Consider the following 13,029-nt stretch of genomic DNA (forward strand, 5'->3'; position numbering starts at 1 on the left):
AATAACCAAAAAAAAAAAAGAACACACTCCCTTTGATTTGAAAATATCCTTCTCTAGAGCTCTGAGTAGAGTAGAAAATCCGATCCCCCATATATACCATGAAAACTTAGAGGAACATTTCATTGCCTTGGATCGAAAATACAAAAAAAAATAAAGAACAAAAATTCCACCAGCATAGAATGTACTCTCTAACAGGAGAAACCCTTCTCGACATCATCGTTCGCATACACACTCAGTTACAGTGGTAGTTAGGGCAGGGCGACCGACCGGAGCACAGAGTCAGTCGAACTCGAAGTCGATTGCTGCTGCAAAACTTCTAAAACTTAATAGTCCAGTGCATTTATGATGTTCATATATGGACGACCCAGCAGTTTGTACCACCCCCAAATTTTTTTTGCTCATTCGATAGAGCATTGGCTGAATATTATTACCCTGATTTTTCGCACTCGTGAAATTCACCTTTCGGCCGCCATCTTGGATTTTAGTTTTTGTTCAATATCTCGATTTCTATTTATCCTACATAAAAGTTGTGTATACAAGAAACGTAGGCAATTAAATTTCGCGTCTTTTATGTTAAGAACACTTTTTCGATATTCTGACTATTAAAAAAGTTACAAGCCAAAAAAGTAAAAAAAACCGAAAAAAATGACAATTTTAAAGTTTTGAGGACTTTTTATCAAAATTATGAAAAAACGTTCCGAGAAAAGATTATTCACCTTAAAATTCTCTACAACTCTGCTATACAACTTATTTTTCTATCTCTATAAATACAAAAGTTATTAATACTTTTTTGTTAAAAAATACCCCTTTTTTACGAAATGAAGAGACTTAAATATAAAAAAATTGCAGGTCCTGAATTTTCTCTTGTAACATAAAGCTTTAAAATACTCACTAATCATTTAAAATTCAAGATTTGGTAAAAAAAAATTTAAGAAAAAAGTAAAGATAAAAAACACAAACAAAAAAGAGCATTTTTAACAGAAAAAAATATTAATAACTTTTGTATTTATAGAGATAGAAAAAAAAGTTGTATAGCAGAGTTGTAGAGAATTTTAAGGTGAATAATCTTTTCTCGGAACGTTTTTTCATAATTTTGATAAAAAGTCCTCAAAACTTTAAAATTGTCATTTTTTTCGGTTTTTTTTACTTTTTTGGCTTGTAACTTTTTTAATAGTCAGAATATCGAAAAAGTGTTCTTAACATAAAAGACGCGAAATTTAATTGCCTACGTTTCTTGTATACACAACTTTTATGTAGGATAAATAGAAATCGAGATATTGAACAAAAACTAAAATCCAAGATGGCGGCCGAAAGGTGAATTTCACGAGTGCGAAAAATCAGGGTAATAATATTCAGCCAATGCTCTATCGAATGAGCAAAAAAAATTTGGGGGTGGTACAAACTGCTGGGTCAAATTATAAATGCACTGGACTATAAACGATTCTCTTTCAAAGCATAATTTTGTGCTGTGCCAGCTTGATGGGTGCTGCTTTAGACGACGATGATTCTTCCTACAGTCAGGGAGCAGCGCATTGACGGCAAAAATAAAACACACAAAAAAAAATATATATATATTTTTCTCTATATAAAAATATATGTAGCTTTATATTATAAAACACAAAAATATTCAGGAAGAAATAAAGTTAAAAGAAAAAAACAACAACAACAGCAACGGCAACAAAATACAAAAAAAAAAAACGAATGATAATACCACTCTTTTCTCCTTCTCTTTAATACCCTGTTTCCGTCGTCGTTATTCCCTTCCCTGTTTTTGTAGTTTATATTATATGCTCTTGGGATATAAATGAAAATGCAGATGGATTGTGGATGGAATCCCACAGTGTGTTTGTGTGTATGTGTTGAATAGATATGTATCTTGCTGTGTGGATCTATACCACACCACCATGTGTTTCATCGAATATTATAGAGCTCTGGAAGCAGAGAGTTTGAGTTTTAGAAGCGAAAATGTTGCTGCTTTGCTGCTGCTGCCTTCATTCTCGTCGTCGTTACCCTCCCTGATTCACCGAGTTAGCACTTACAGTGTATGTTCGATTTGAAGCTTCATTCGAAATAGCTGAGTTGAGTACCACAGTGTATAGTAGAAGTGAAGGCAATATTCATATACCTGAACCAGAATACAGTAATGATTAAAAGTTTTTAAACCATTTTCTGAATTATAAAAGTCGAGTGTGAAACAAAATTATTCCACTTAAAATTTTATTTTATGAAATATTTATTATTTTGGTTTAAGAACTGTCAGAGCTCTTTGTTGGGCGCCATTTTTTTCATCCATTTTCATTTTTTGGAATGCTTGTTTTTTTTTTTATAAATAAGTAAAAGCTCATCTATCATTGCTCTCTTACTCCCCATTGAAATAATTGAAATATAACACATCAAGATCCAAAAATTCAAAAACAATTCCTTGTTGGGCGCCATTTTTAGTCATGCATTTTGTATGATTTCGACCATTAAAATGTATTGAACAAATATTTTCGTCTGAAATATGTCTTTTTTAAAGTCAAAATGCTAGATTTGAAAAAATTTATTTTGGAGATAGTTGGGCGCCATTTTTTGTATTAAATAATAAATTTATCATTGCAAAGAAACAGGTTCTCATTCAAAATAAGTTCAAATTCATCTCGTATTACTCCTTTCTCTCTGTCTTAAAAAGAAATTCTGCGTTGGGCGCCATTTTACTTTTTGATTTTTAAATGATTTTTTCCTTAAAAAATTGAATGGAACTTGTATTTTCACTTTAATTCTTGCAAAAAAAGCAGTGTCTACTTTTATTAACAAGTCAAAACTCGTCTGTCATTCGAATTTCATTCAAAATTCTTATTTTGACAAAACATTGAACAAATAAAATGCGAGTCCGCAGAGAATTCTTCATCAAATCATTGTGTTCTTCTCAAAGTAAAAACATTTTCTAATTTTGAAATAGTTTGAAATTCCATTGCCACAACTGTACTCAATAAAACATTTATACCTTTGTCCTCAGTTTTATATGCTTTTACCCAGCAATATTCTGAAAACCCACCCAGCAAAACGAAATACACACAAACCCATACATAAAACACACACACACACATACAGAAAAATCTATACAACCACTACTACTAAACCGCTATAACCCAAAACCCAACTCTTCAAATTTCAAGCAACCTCTATAATATACACATATACAATCTAACTATATTTATACACCATCCCAACAATATTGCCTTATGTAAGCGTTGCGGATGTTTTTTTTTTTTTTTTGTATTTTTGTTTTTGTGTATTCTTGTATGTCTTGTGTATTGTTCTCTTTCTCTCTCTCTCTCACTTCTGATGAGACAGGGTGCTTCGGTTAAGGTTTTTCACATTATTTCTCGCATACAATTTTGTGTTTTGGGAAATTTGTGTATTTTTCTACCTCTTCTACATTTTGAATCTCACTTCTTTTATTATCGCATTGGACATCGACGTGGTGCGTCGTTACTGTGTGTTTCTGTGCCGTTCATATATAAAAATTTTTCGTTCGATTTACGAAATATTTTTTTGCGGCAATGGAATTATAAAGCAGCAGCAAGAGAGAGAGTCGAGTGTGTGTCATTGATAAAAAAGACGACGACGAAATATTATAAAGCGGGAAATCAAATTGGAAGCAAGTGTGTTCTTGGCTAATACTCAATAGCGTAGCATACACTATATTTTGACATTTCTCTAAAAAAGACAAGTGACAGTTTGAATGACTTTTTTTTTGTTTTAAAATTTGTGTGTAAAAGATGTCAAATTTGTTTACAATTTTGTGATATATTTTTTTTTATGTTGAAAAAAATATAAAGTTTTTTAAGTGAAACTTAAAAAATTCTATTAAGCTGTTAAATATACAATGTGTACTGAGGTGAGTTGTTATCAAGTCTTTTTTTTTTATTTGTTGAGTTCGAATAATTTTTTTTTGTGATATTTTCAAATTTAAATTTAAAATTCTTAATGTCAAAAATGAGGATCGTAGATTTTCAAATTGTTAAGTTGTATTCTTAACTTAAGATCATTGAACTGTGTTTTTTGCTGTCTTCTTTTGGGTTTTGAATATTTTATTTTTTTTTTTTTTTTGTGATCGAAGTTGTGTGTCAGTTTGATTAATCTTAGCTATGATCATGGAAGACTATGATCCCATTAGATCTTAAAGTTTCTACTGTCACATCGACATTCAGTTTCAATTTATTTCAGAGATCTTTTAGATAGTTTTATGTCCGCTTAAGTTCTAGAGATTCATACAACTTTCTTTTCAAAGTTTTTTTTTTAATTTAATTTTATATTGTCATGAGTTTAAGTGCAGAATTTGACTATAATTTGTAATCTTTATTATAAGTTTGACTAACAGTTTACTATTTATTTTAAAACTTTGAAAGTCGATCCTCTCATTTGAGCCCCTAATTTCTAGTTTAAGATATTTTTATGTTTCATAGTTAAAAGATAGTTTTAACTAAAACCTATAAAATTTGTGTGGGAACAGTCCAAAACTTTGAATAATTATAATTAAAAGCTTGCAAACTGTCATGTCTCAAAACATTTTTTTTAATGGAGACGATATAGATTTGGGCTTCAGAGTTTGGTCTTAAAAGAAACGTAGCTTTACTCATAAAGACTGTTTTCAGTTGCCGTAGTACTTACATTTAACTCATAGGATAGTAATGCTATAGTTTTGCGATTTCAAAAATAGTACTTTGTACTTAAGGCTTAGTAAAATAGGCAAGCATTATCATAGTTTCTTAATAAGCAACCACAAATTTTTTCGAAATGTAATAAAACAAATAATTCAAAAGTAGAATAGGCACTTTTATCTTAAGCTGTGAGTTCAGCTCTTCGTTATCTCCGAACGAACTTTGGGCAAAATTTTTTCTGAAAAGTTTAGTCTTCTTCAGAATTATCTTCAATTGCCCAAGTGCTTTAAACTGTAACAATAGATATCTTTTGGCTAATTTCAAGAATGTCTTCTGACATCAATGGTTTTAAACTAAAAACATTGACAAATCAAAGACCTGTCAAACTTTATATATTTTTAAACTTTTAAAATTCTGATCAACTTGCTAATTTTTTTTGGTAGTTGCTCTTGTCAAAATTCTCAAAATCACTTAAAAAAATAAAAAAAGAACTTTTATCATTTTTCAATTATTTTTCATCTTAGCAAATAAAAAATGCACTTGCATCTAAAATTTTTCGCAAGCACCCTGTTATCAAATATTATTTCTTCACTACTAGCAGCAAATGTCATCGCCGCACATGCAAATGCAAAAAAAAAAATAAAAATCAACAAAAAAAAAAAGCGAAAAAAATAGCAAAACAAGTATGAATGACCTTTTTGCTGGCAAAGCATGTATACTCTACTCTACGACGAAAACTCGATTCTCTCCAATAAACTAACAACAACACCTACATAATCACATCACCCCCAACTCTCTGCCAAATACTATACTTCTCTTTATCCTTCTCCACAACTTCCACCAATCCACCCAACAAACCAGCCATGTTGGTTGCCTCATCGACCAACACTTTTGCCACCACACTACACTACACATAGTTTGTATTTCGTTGGTATCGGACGGGCTCCAACTAGGTTGCTGGATAAGCAACATAACCCCCTTCCTTGCCAATCACTCCTCTCTGCTCTATACATTTCAAACCTCATCTCCTCATCATTCCAATCCACTCTATACACATTAAGTGCGCACAAAATAGCAAAACGGAATGAGAACTACCTCTCACCGCTGCTACACTCTATCGCCACCTATTCCACCCACCCTTATTCCATAGCGCCCGTCGCTGCTGCTAGTGCTGCTTCTGCTGTTCGCTTGAATCCAACAAAACCGACCCATCATCATAGTTCTTGGTAGTGCCTTGGCGTGGTTCATTGAATTGGTGACGAAGTAGATATTTCGTATTTCGTTATGCTTAGCTCTGCTTAGGATGACTCTATGAGAGAATTGTGTGTTGTATGTGTCATCACACAGAGCTCTTCCTGTGTGTCTTTTGCTTGACTGCAGTCTAAGCAGCTATTTGTAGCAACAATAGTCATTTCATAAACACCCTATACATACTATATACCCACAATTTTTAAAGTTTATTTATGTTTTTTTTTGTTTGTCGTCTTGTGTTGTTCATGTTTTACTTTTGACGTTTTCTCTTGATTCTCTTAAGAAAATCACATTCGTTTTTTTTACTTTTATTATATTATATCTATTTTTTTTTGTGGTTTGTGGGATAGAGGGGGTGAGGAGAGGTAGAATTATCAGAGTCACAAAACTTTTTATGTGTGCGCTAGAGAATTCAATTGCTCAACATGTTGCTACTCTTTAACGAAAAAATTCCTCTTCTTCAAATGCACTTTGCCAATTCTAGACAATTTAGCTGAATGTCAAAAAATTCTACTCTTTTCGTTTATTTTATTTTTAAATGCTCAGTTGGCAACCATTGACTAACAAACGTTTAATATTTCACTTTGCTATTCATTACGTTAATTTGGCCTCAATCATCAGTTTTTAGATTCTGGAAAAAAGCCAGACTTTCAATCGATTTGACTATATTCCGTTTTGTATGTTAAAAGTTTTTCAAAAGAATTAAGTGTAAACGGAACCTTAATTTACTTTTAGGTAAAGTTGGCCTAAATCGTCCTAAGATTTAGCCTTGTATAAGTTTATCGTTTAAGTAGTTGTCTGGCTTTTCAACAGAATTAAGTGTAAACAGAACCTTAAATTGCTTTAAGGTAAATAAGTTGGCCTAATTCTTCTAAAAATTAAAGCTTCCAAGACCTTCCCAAGTATTTGAGAGAGTCTAGTACCCTTGGAGGCTAAGTCTTAAAAAGTACCTAGAAAAGTTAAACAGGTTCAATTTTCCATAGCCAAAAACTTGTTCTAGCAAAGTGTAAGCTATGCTTTAGGTTTCATTGTCTTAGTACGTTCTCAACTTATTGGCCTGCAGATAATTCACTAAAAGTTTAGGTAGTGCATTTTAAAATGTATGTCATCTGTCAAACTGACATTAACAACTAATTATCAAATACTACCTGTCAAACTGACATAACTATCAATATAAGGGAAACGACCTGGGCTACCACAAAAAGATATAGTCTTTTCTTGGAAATATGGGAATAGCTATTATGCACTCTAAAAATAAAATAAACGTACCTGCTTGACACCTACGTAGGTACAAATAACCAGAAATAACTGAAAAATATTAAATATTCATCATCCCTTAGTGGTTTTGTTCGTCATACTTTACCCTCATTTTTAGGTAATCACATCAGAATGATGACGTAAATAAAACGAAAAAAAAAAAAAACTGTATAACCACCCTTTCAATGTTATCGTTTTTATCGAATTTGACGTCTTACACTTCAAATGTCATATAAACTCATATCTTTCAATATAACATATACGCACATAAAAAAAAAGCAAAAAAGAAAGAAATGATAAGAAGACAACAAAAGAAGAATGTATAAAATACCAAAAAATAAAAAAAAAAAATAAGGTAAATAAATTATACATCCCCGAGCACGTGGTTACTTTGAATTGAAATGCAATTTTCTCTTTTTCGCTCTCTTTGAAAATCCTCCTCCTTAGTTATATTTTCTTAAATTTTCTTCTTCGTCGTTATCGTCGTCGTCGTTCATAGTCTCGTTGTTACCGCCACTTTGCCTTGCCTTGTACATTTTTTTTTTTCTTATTATTATTTTATTAAATTCAACCAGTTGCTGCTGTGGGTTGCATGTTAAGCTTTTATTTCTGTTTTCTGCTGCATAGTTGCATTATCAGTTTTTAGCGCTCTGCGCTATCTGTCAGTGCATTCCTAACAATTATACACAATTATTTCTTCATTCTTTCTATTTAAGTATTTATTATTTCTGTTTTTTTTTTTTTTATTTCTTCATTTGTATTTGTCTATTTTTATGTTTTCCCCTTTTGTTTTGATTGTTTTCGTTTTTTTTTTTTCTAGTTCTCTTGTTATTATTTTCTCTCTTCGATTTTTGTAGGGCAATGACAATTCAATTAATTGGTCTCACTCATCTTGTATACATGGGGCTACACGGCACACAAAAGCACCGGCACCATTCCAATGGCCAAAAAGTTGTTAAAAAAAAAAATATATTGAATGGGTGCTGAAACGTCAAGGTTGGAGCTTAACCCTTTTTTTGGGTTGGCTTTTATTGGTGGTGAATTAATGTCCTTTCTGGGGAGAGGAATTTTCATTATTTTTTTTTGGGGGTTGCAATATATTTTTGCTCCTGGTATTCGTATTTTTTTTTTTTTTTGAGGCCTAGAAAGTTTTTTTTTTTTTAAGAGCGTAAAAGTCCCAAATCACCATGACTGGCGCAAACAAAAGGCACACAGAATAAAGTATAATAATAGAATCAAGGGTTGTGTGTGCTTCATTGTGCTGAAGAATAAGATTTGTCTGATTGTGTGTTGGGCGCCACTTAATAAAAAAAAAAAATAATAAAACGATTTAAATATCAAACAGCTGATTGTGGTTTATCGATAACTTGTTGATTTTGATTAATTATTGTTTTTTGTTTTGTGTTGTGTATTGTATACAATGCTTGGGTTATGTTGTTGAGTTTTTTTGTATAGTATAAAGACAAAAAATACGGACAATGTATCTGCATATTTCAATTGACCTTAAATAAATTGCTTCACTCTTTTTCATCCACTCTCTGGCAGAGTGTGTGATAAATGTGTATGAATCAGAAAATCACATGAGAAGAAGAAACAAAACTTAAATGAAAAAAATAAAAAATCAGAAAAAAAAAACTAAAAGAAACCTGACTAAGAAACAATTTCAAAATTTTTTTAAAACTCGAGGCAAATAAAGAGACCTTCCGATGCCAGTCATTCGTTTTGGTTGGGCCCAACAACAGTCGTACAATTTCATTTTTATATCGTTGCCGTATTAAAATAAAACAACAAAGAATACAACAACATCAATTGACGACGGACGGACAGACAGACCGAATGAAATTCCATTCGAGTGAGTGCAAGGTAGGAAAAAAAAAAAACATATAAAGAGTGATGCGAGTCTCCTCTATACATATTGCCAGAGCTAAAGCAACATCGATAAAATGCGCGCATGAGTAATTGACTGAAGTCACGAACGCACAACCAACCAACAGCAGCAGCACAACAGACCAGAGCAACAGCAGTCAGGAGAAGAAACATTTCTTGTTGTTGGCCGACCGACCGACGACGAGCTTGTTGCTTGGATGATTTAAAGTTTATAAAAAAAAAAATTTCGACGAAACGTTGTCAGGCTGCAAAATGAGGCTAGAGAGATCGGCGGTGATTTTCTTTATTTTTTTTTTTGTTTCTTGTCTTCTTTGGTCTGACATTTGTTTGTTTCAAAGTGTGAACGACGAATGAAATTCGAGTTCGACCAACGTTAAACGATTAATCAAAAATGACAAAAGAGATTCTTCAGACACTTGGTGTGTTTTGACACTCAAGTTTTTATTTTTATAAAATGTCAAAAAAAAGACTAATTGTTTTTGACGTTTAATAACTATCAAAATACAAAGACGAAACCTAAGAAAACTGTAGGGCTTCAAGTCAAAAAGCGCTTTAAAACAGTCATTATTTTTTTTTTTTTAAATGAGCTTTATGAGGAATGCATGATTCACACTTTGCTAGTGTCACCAAATTAGTCACCGCTTCTTACAAACAGAACTTGATTTTGATCAGGAAAATCGAAAGGTAAAATAAGCTCTCTTCCTGAATTTTTAAAATGTCAACTCCACCTTAAAAAAACCCATTTAAAATACTCTTCGTTCTGGCTTTAAATGAAGTTGAATATAATTCTTGCAACACCGACTGTAACAACTGTCAAATAATAACAACTGTCAAAAGCCAAAAAACACAAAGTAAATCATTTATGAAAATCCCTCATAACAAAAACCTAAAACCAGAAAACAAAACAACAAAAAAAAAACAACTTACAACACACAAAAACCACTAAACCACCTTAAGTCAATTCGCCGGTGATTACTAACACCATCATTTTCTAACCCGGTACCATATCGATGCACATAGCACAACCTTCCTAAACCATCAAATCGCCGGCACCTCTCTATAACCTAAACAAAATAGAACCATTGCAATAAAAGATGCATGACTGCAAACTATGCATGTTGATGATGATGATGTTGAGAATGATGATGATGATGATGACGACGATGACGATGCCCCGGCAACGATGATGATGATGCACGTTCAATTGAATTCAATACTAACTCGTGCACCTACATTCCACATCTCACAATGATAGCGGGTTGCACCCTATATAGCTTGAAGCTAGCCAAGCACCATCATCATAGAATGCCGCGCATCGTGTAGTATTTTTTTTTCTGTTTTGTGTTTTGTTTGTTTTCTATTTTAAGTTATGCGGTTACGTCACCCAATATTGTGTGTGATGGTCAATCTACACATTTTGACGAGTGATGGCTTAGATAGGTTGTAAAAAAAAAATAAGAAAAAAAAGAAGAGGAAAACCCGCAAAGTCGGCAACCATCAACCAACGCATATAACACATCAACCCTTTAACCACCATATATATCTAATGGTTACCACAGTCATCACCTGATAACACACTTTCGCAACCTGAACCTAAAAGCACTTAAAACTCTTAATATTCTATGGCCAACCAGAATAAGGGTGGCTAACAGCAGCAGTACCTACAGAAACAATAGAGTGGTGAATTAAATCTAATTATTATAATCACCATGGTTAGTTGCGAGGTGTATTATACTTGCGAGAATACCTTAGCAGTTTTAGCCAAAAAAAAAAAAGAAAAGCACAAAAAACGTTTGACAGGTAACACAAAGTATTCCTATCTACAAATGTCATTCCATGTGATTATAATATATTCAAATGTTTTTTTTTCCTAAAAAAAAAAAAAATGTTTGTAAACTTGATCATCCTCAAAGGAGCTTAAACTTTTTCATCATGTTGATGATAACAACAAAAAAAAAAGTGTAGGATCACAATTTCCCATTACACACACAAAACAAAAAAAAAAAGTCCTTAATATATATTTTGTTTTTTTGTTGTGTTTTTTTTTTATTTCATTAAAGAGAATTTTTAACCAGACCGAGTTCTGAAATAAGGGGTTTAAATTTTGTATTTCAAAAATATACAAAGTGTGAGGGAGGTTATGTAATGAACGCATAACAGGTAAAACAAAAGCCACAAAACATACACATACACTCTTATACACAGAGATTATACACGTATATTCAACATACACACAATCCTACGCGCAAAATTCATCCATTTAGTAGGTTCTAGAGAAAACTCGACTCGAGGTTTGTATATCTGAATACACAGAGAGAAAAAACCAGAGAGAGAGAGAGAAATGTATATCCAATTTTAATATCTCTGCAATGATATTACGTAGCGCATAAAACTTATACACACACATAGATATACACAGCAAGTCCTGCTGCTTGTGTATACCACCCACAGATCAACCGACCAAAGACCACCTGAACCATACTGAACTTAACTGTGCCACATCAGCACAGAACAGCAGAGCTGAGTAAAAAGCAACCCACTTCCTCCTCCTGATACAACACTATTTTAAGCAGCATTTTCCTTCCCTCGATCATACTTGTCTGCCTGTTTCTGATGCTGCTATGTCCTTCTTCCCACATTCAACATTCAGTTTAGTTGAGTTCATCCTTACCCAACTCCCCAACAAAACCACCCAACCCTAATTCCCTTCGTTTTCCATTTTCTCGTGTTGTCGTTGTCCTCGTCTTCTTCGTCCTCGTCGAGTTCGTCCTCGCTATATAGCTTGGCAAATGTTTCGCCTGATGTGGTTAGTTTATAACCCTGCGCTCGTTTCTATTATATCCCCAGCCTTTTGTACGTCATGACGACGACAACAACGATGGCTCCTACAATCCATTCCCTTATCCATTCAGGCTCCTCTAGTATTTTCCTGTCCTATGTTTGTATGTAAATTTAACTCTGTGTGTGTGTGTATGTAAGTTTGTGTGCATAAAATAATCATTCTCACTATGAACACCTACGCAAGCAGGCACTATAATATAGAAGGGAGGGTGGTAAAATTTATCCTTACCATTATGCCATAGAGCCACCTTTTTTTCTAGATACCTCCAACACCAGCAGTATCATTCCCCATCACCCCCAAGCTCTCGTCATTTTATAAAACCGTATAACAGTCAACCTAGATATATAAAATAATAATTATTATTACAGTATACTCGTACAGATATATATATATTTCTACAGCACAGTTAGGGTGCATGGCAGTGCCAGAGAAAGAAAGCTTTTATTCTATCGTTAACAGGAATAGGATGGGTGGTGGGTAGTGGTAGAATAATGTGGGGTGGATATTGTTGAGTTGGGTGGTGAGTGGGTGAATGTCAGTGTTGTTGGTTGGTGGCTTGTATCCATGACAACCATTAAGCCTTATACATTCTCATAAATATACACACACACAGAGATATCATTTTACCATTGGGATATCTCTACAAACATACATACATATAAAATACACCATCACCACCCTTAGTTTTATAGTAAAGCTGCTTTTCTATCGAAAAAGCACCACCAAGGGGTTGAATACATTTATACCTGACTGACAGCTCAGGCTATAAGAACAACAACAACAACACAATACACATAGCATATCTACTATAAAAAAAAAAATCGAAAGAGCAAAAGAGATAGACATAACTACGTCTATAGAGTAAAATCATTATCCTGAAATGATTATTCCGATGCTTTGCCTGGCTCTATAACAAAAAAACACCTACACACACAAACAAAAACACATACATACATACACACACAAAGCAACATTCATTTATACTATACTGTCCCTCAAAGTTTGATTTCATTATTTTCGGGATAAAATGTTGAATGTAGGTATCTCTGCTGCTGCTCTACGAGTGTAAATACCACAATCAGCAGCCCACAATTTTTGAACACCCACTTTTTAATTCACCACTATAGAACGGAAATTCTCATCCTT

The 13,029-nt window shown here is 33.0% G+C and overlaps 1 protein-coding gene across 9 annotated transcripts in view; it reads left to right on the forward strand.

Moving 5' to 3' along the window:
- Positions 1-13,029, forward strand: part of LOC129920042 (transcription factor mef2A) — a 90,073-nt gene that overhangs the window by 54,181 nt on the left and 22,863 nt on the right. The window contains exon 1 of one of the 9 annotated variants that reach the window (XM_056001196.1): positions 2,758-3,883. The exons of the other annotated variants lie outside the window; for them this stretch is intronic. Coding sequence (XP_055857171.1) covers positions 3,872-3,883 — 12 coding nt within the window. The 5' untranslated portion in view covers positions 2,758-3,871. Of the gene's footprint in view, positions 1-2,757; positions 3,884-13,029 lie in introns of those variants that run through there. 9 annotated transcript variants of the gene reach the window in all.

Source organism: Episyrphus balteatus, chromosome 4, assembly GCF_945859705.1.
Source record: "Episyrphus balteatus chromosome 4, idEpiBalt1.1, whole genome shotgun sequence".
NCBI lineage: Eukaryota > Metazoa > Arthropoda > Insecta > Diptera > Syrphidae > Episyrphus > Episyrphus balteatus.